The 5,950-nt window shown below is 38.2% G+C and overlaps 1 protein-coding gene and 1 long non-coding RNA gene across 2 annotated transcripts; both read right to left on the bottom strand.

The window, feature by feature from the left end:
• Nucleotides 1-343: 343 nt before the first annotated feature.
• LOC104232582 (transcription factor bHLH143-like) lies at nucleotides 344-2,455 on the bottom strand. The gene is made up of 2 exons (XM_009785817.2): nucleotides 2,341-2,455; nucleotides 344-2,243 (listed from the first exon to the last, which is right to left on the bottom strand). The coding sequence occupies exon 2, from the start codon at nucleotides 2,224-2,226 to the stop codon at nucleotides 1,156-1,158; it is 1,071 nt and encodes a 356-aa protein (XP_009784119.1). The 5' UTR covers nucleotides 2,227-2,243; nucleotides 2,341-2,455; the 3' UTR covers nucleotides 344-1,155.
• Nucleotides 2,456-2,726: 271 nt separating this feature from the next.
• LOC138889167 (uncharacterized) lies at nucleotides 2,727-4,165 on the bottom strand. The gene is made up of 2 exons (XR_011406923.1): nucleotides 3,941-4,165; nucleotides 2,727-3,318 (listed from the first exon to the last, which is right to left on the bottom strand). It is a non-coding gene; the product is annotated as an uncharacterized lncRNA (long non-coding RNA).
• Nucleotides 4,166-5,950: the final 1,785 nt, after the last annotated feature.

Here is a 5,950-nt window from a genome sequence, read left to right as displayed (position 1 = left end):
CACGTCATCTTCAATATTCAACCTCAGTTTCCCAATACTGCGAAAAATAGAATGTAAGCTACTTTACTCCTACCCGGAGGACGGACAGGCTGTTTCAGATCGTAAGCGGATTTAATCAATAATTAAAAGGAGAATAGATGGACAACCAATGAGGGGCCCTCGCATGCAATTGTAAGTCTTGAAATTTCATCACCCAAATAATGCAAACATGTGGTCCCCCTCTATCACCATTGTAATCCATTTACAAAGGAATCATATCAAGAAAAATACATCACTGTCTCTCACACTTTGAGCTAAAAATGCGTGCATGCTACGTAAAAACACAAGCATAAAGACAACACCATCACCAAACACAGTTAATATTCTCAAATCCAAACAAACATCACACATGATAATATTACAACCACATAGTACTAAAGAATTTTACAAAACATTCACACCAAGATTCCAATACAGCTCAAACTAGTCATGTGTCAAACAGTAGCAGCAGTTTGTTACACAAATGGTCGAGATCCATTTCACCTCAGGAGAATAGTCTTATACCTGATGTAACCAAAAGAGAGATGCATCTTGAAGCAAATGCCCGCCTTTAGACAAGGAAAGGAAATGCCCAAGAGGGATTAATGTGATAGGATTAAGGGAAAAAAGAGCAATGAAAGTGAGGTTTTGGGACCCAAATTCGCCACCAAACGTGCACTGGAACTTTTCCAGGGTCCTACTGAGGTAAACAAGTCGTGTATCGTTCACACAGACAGCCAACATGTGGGCAAAACCACATTCCCAAAGGGCAGAATCAACTTTTCTCTTTAGGGTCAAGATATGAACTCATGATTTACCACCTTTTATGGAAGCATGACAAGAAGTTCCCTCCCTTATCTTTAAAGAAGACATGAATAAGACACGACTGGTGATTTTCAAAACCACAGCCAATGGTTCCAACAGAATGACGGAATAAAGACTCTCAAGGGAATTCTCCAATCTGGTTTACTTTGTTTATTCCATATTCCGCCAACCCAACTTTGCCATACCATCTAAGCTTTAATTCTGCTTTATTCATCGGAAACATTTAACACGTGCTTCAGACCGCTACGTCACCAGGAAGCTATAAGAAATACCATTAATAACTCAAAATTATGACCAGGGGCAAGCTGAAGCTCAAAGAGAATCAAGTCCTAGAGACTTGGCTTTCACCTTCAGGGATCTCAAGTAACGGATTGCTTCATCTATAACAACCATCGAGTCTTTTCCCTTCCCTCCAGGGATTATTTCCTGCAAAATACTTATAGTCTCGCGAATTTTATCTTTTCTTAGCCTCTTTTTCCCAGATGGAGAACACGGTGCTCCTGAAACTTGGTCAAAGCCATTGGCGCAACTGGATTGTGCATCATCCTCTAAGTCGGAGCACGTATAGGCTTTTGCAGAGGTTGCAGTATCCCTAAGCGACGGTGCATCATAGCTACCATCTAACAGTTTAAGCCTTTTGGTTGGCTTCGCAGAACTAGCTACTTCTTCACCCCTTTCGTTAAAGCATTCTGGTAAATCATGAGTTGTCATAGTACTAGGCGAGTGACCAGTGCTTCTTTCTTCATCATCCTCGGAATAATAATCATCATCTGAATAGAGTAGGACGTTCAGTTCTTCAGTATCCTCACGCATTTCACTTTCGACATCATCTCTGTTACTTTCTTCATAATATTCATCACCAAAAAAATGCCCAAATGGAGAAACTTCATTCTTTTTAATCTCTGGATCCTCCTTAACCAAATTATAAAGGGCAGGTGGTGTTGGATTCAAAGAAGACGGGCATTGTACAGGAGTAGCATTAGCAGAACTATAGATCAAAGTTGTTTGATCACCAGATTGATCAAAAACAAGGAATCTCTTCTGAGTAGATGCGGTGCCTGCATTAGGATATTCGATTGCTCGAGGAGCAAGCTTCTCTTCCGGTAAAGCGGTCGAAACAGGAGCAACTCCCTGGTAGAACGGAGCCGAACAATATAACCAATTGCTAGGTTCAGTTGGCTGGCTTGCGTTTGACTGTAGAAGCCCAGAAAATGTGAAAAAGGGAGAATTCCCATTCATAGGAACCTCATTTGACTGAGGAGTCATGTAAGTAGGAAAATAATTCAGCTGCCCTATATCAAATCGAGGATAAGAAAAATTCAAATGGGCTAACTGCAGATCTGAATACTGGTGATGAAACAAAGATCCGAAGTCCTTTTCCATTCAACCTCAACAATCACCTGAAAATTAGACAAGAATCCAACAAACTAATCAGATAAATTATCACCAAAATTAATCTAGAAAAACGGCAATAAGTTGAAGGTTGCAAATCAATACCAGTTCTAAACAACTGCAAAACTACGAATTGCTGTTTATTTCTTGCACTCTTGATAAACAACGAAAAAAACTAAAAACTCCAGCTTAACTTGAACGCGGTAACAAGAAAGATCAATCTACGTGACAGGTTTAAGCAAATGACGGAAGTATTCAGCCTGAAATACCAACAAAAAAAAGTAAAGTAGATGTCTTCCAACAAGCAAAGGAAGAACAAGGAATCTCATCATGTAAAAGTTATTCGATTAAGCAAGGATTCCAGAAGACAAAAAGATAAAGAGAATCTTATTATTCAAAATACAAAATGTCCATCACTGACCTGGCAATCTTGGAGTGGTTGAAAGCATGCTATGACTCTAACTATTATGGTGGCAGACCCATCAATTCCATTTTCATGTTTCAATGCACGAAATCTCGTCTGGCCAGCTGCTTGACACACCATAACTACTTGTTCCCAACCCTTTTCACTCAATACAAACACCTCAATCTTCCAACAGAACAATCAAGAAACAAAAGAATTCCGAACAATCCCCTCTAGGAAATGATTGAAGATTCGCTCAAATACACAGACCGTCAAAAATCACACCCCACAAAATCAAAGACTGAATGCTAAAGATGAAAGTAGTTGTAAAAGTGAACGCTAAAGAAAACAATTCTCACCAAGACTAAGATGAAAGTGAGCAAATTCTCAGCTAATGCTGAGAACGTAACAGGGTACGACAATGAAACGTGTAGATCCCATGGAAAAGATTAAAATGACGACTTAACTTTTAAGATGAGAAATAGAAACAGTAATCTAGAACAAAGAAGCAATTTCTAAAAAAGGGTATTTTACAGAATGACACGGCAATACAAGTTCAAGGAGATGACTTTCCGATAGACGTCAACAGATAGACTACACCACAGCATGCTGTTCTTTACTTTGCTCTATTCGCCACGGTTGTTGTTTGTTCTTTCTTGTGTTTCACCAATTCTATGCTCCTGACAAGATTTCCACATACAACCATCAGCTTTAAACCCATAAACACCAAATGAAAAACAGTCTTTTAAAGATAAAGAGGAATCTTATAAAAGAAGATTTATTACTGAGAACATTAAGAAGGTGTGAGGTGTATTATTATGACAAAAATACACTTTTTCTTTTTTTTACTTTTGCTGCTTAGATTCAAGCTGAAAATCTTGAGACCTGGGAGATTTTTTACAAAGGACAATACAATTTGTTTGTCAAAGGTAAAACTACAGTGACTAGTTTTCTATTCTTCCTAGTTACCAAACACAAACATTTCAGAAATTGCAGCTAAAAATCTCATAGCATGGTCAATCAGTATCCTCTTATATTTCAAAAAAATATACTCTTTGTACTAGTTTCCACAATCAGGGAAAGACACAAGATCTCAGTGAAGTTTTCATTTAACAATGCTAGAAAACAACCAAAAATCTGAACTTTACAACCCAAAAAACCAATATACCACAAACAAACAAAAAAAGGAACCCCATTTAATCAAAATGAGATACAGCAAATGGATTAAAAGAAAAGGCAAGAATCAACTCAAATTATATACACAAAAATGGGGACAAAAAAGAATCAGAAATAGAGACTTACAATAATGAAATTGATTATCCTTAGAAACCCAGAAAAGCAAGAGGATTTTGAAGAGATTGAATGAAGCAGTGAAGAGAAGATAGGGAGCTGAAAGTGTGTGTTTTTTCACTGTGTGTGTGTGTGTGTGTGTTTATGGAAGGGAGAGATAAGGAGAATACAGTCAAAGATGAGGGGAGTGCACGGAGGGTGAGACTATATAGAACCAAAAAAGAAAATCATCTTCAATTTTTGGTTGCGCAAAGAATTAATTGGTTTTTCGTACGTGCTAAGCGCACGTTTGGTTTTTGTGTAAAATCATGGTGTGTGTATTGGGAGTGTGGAACCAAAATATTGTTAATTTTTACTAAAAATACTCAAATAAGTGTAAAAAAAAAATTACCAAAGTATATATAACGCCACTAATAGTGGCGCTATACAGTAACGTTAACTGTACAGTTACTGTATAGCGCCACTATTAGTGGCGTTATACTGACAAACTTACATAGCTCCATTAATAGTGGCGTTATATGCCTTATACCCTGACCCCACCAATAATGTCTGGGTTCAATAATTTAAATGTGTATAAAGCCATTTTTTGTGGCGCTATATACAAAAAAAAAAAAATTACCCGGCTAACCATTTTCTATATAAACATCGTAGAATCGCCCCAACTTCATTCAAAAAAATTTTTTAACTCTTGTTGGTTTCTATTGTTGTTAAATTCTCCAGCATTTTTTCATTATGTCTGAAGAACGTAGAATAAGAGTATCATTATATTGGGGGGTGAGGTTGTGATGGAGAATAACTCTGTGGGCTACAGTTTACCTGCTAAGTGTAATGTTAAATTGCCACTTTCAATTGAGTACGAAACATTGATATCGTTGTTATGCAAAAAAATGAGTGTGAGAAAACGTTCAGTGATACTCAAAGTAACCGGAAGATATCCGTATTCCGTTACGCCGCAAGGGGTTGCTTTTTACTCAGAGTTTAACATCGACGATGATGACACTTTGAGTGATTTCTTGAGGACTCCGGACGAATGCCGGGAATTTCTTGTAATCACAATGTTGGAGATGTACGTGAAGGTCGAAGACGTTCCAAAAAATGAGGTTGTGCGTAGTAGAGATAACCCCCAGTCATCGGGTGGTTATTCTGGATCAGTTTTTGCCGGACATGTTCCAGATGAAAGAATTTTTCTTGATTTAAATTTATCACCGTCGGCGAATGAGCAGCGAGAAAATAATTTATACCCTGCTTTCCATAATTCACAAGAAGAGTGGTAAACTTCAATTTTCATTTGTGTTAATATGTATATTTTTGTGTATTGAATAAATTTTAACGCTCATTTATTTAATAGGGGGTACCGGCCGGATATGAATTTTACAAGTGACCCATCCGGTAGTCATCACCTAACTGAAAACGTCCATCATGGAATGTCATCACATTACAACTTGTAAGTGAAAAGCTACAGCCATATATAAAGCATTTATTAATTTAGCAGCTTATATTTTTGTTGAAATGTGCAGTGAAAACGAGCAAGTTGAACTACCCGTACTCACTCAATTTCCCGAAAACGACGTATTACATCAGGATCTGGCAGATGAACAGAGTGAGGAAGAGAACAACGATTACGATAACAATGCTGATGAATTGGGAGACGAGACACCATTTGCTCGTGAGGATGGTGATGAAGAGGACGAGGAGGAAGGACCGGATTTGAAGAGAGCCCCCCATAGACGAAAAGTGAACGAGTCTGAAGTATCGTTTCATTCAAGGGAGATTCCTTATATTGATAACTTGCCAGCTGTTCCGGATGTGGAAGCTCTCACACAGGATTTTGATGAAATCCGGACAGCAATGTGGGATGAGTCTAGACCAACGGTGCTTGCAAAGGGGATGCTTTTTCCTGATAAAGCACGCGTAAGCAGGGCTTGTAAAATGCACAATGTTAAAGAGTGTCGTGAGATGCAGGTATCGGAGTCAAGTCCGACGGTATACAAGGCTATTTGCCGCAGGTGGTTTTGGCCATGT

Source organism: Nicotiana sylvestris, chromosome 4 (assembly GCF_000393655.2).
Source record: "Nicotiana sylvestris chromosome 4, ASM39365v2, whole genome shotgun sequence".
Classification (NCBI taxonomy): Eukaryota; Viridiplantae; Streptophyta; class Magnoliopsida; order Solanales; family Solanaceae; genus Nicotiana; species Nicotiana sylvestris.
The sequence above is the reverse complement of the archived record's forward strand: the minus strand, read 5'-3'. Positions and strand labels throughout refer to the sequence as shown.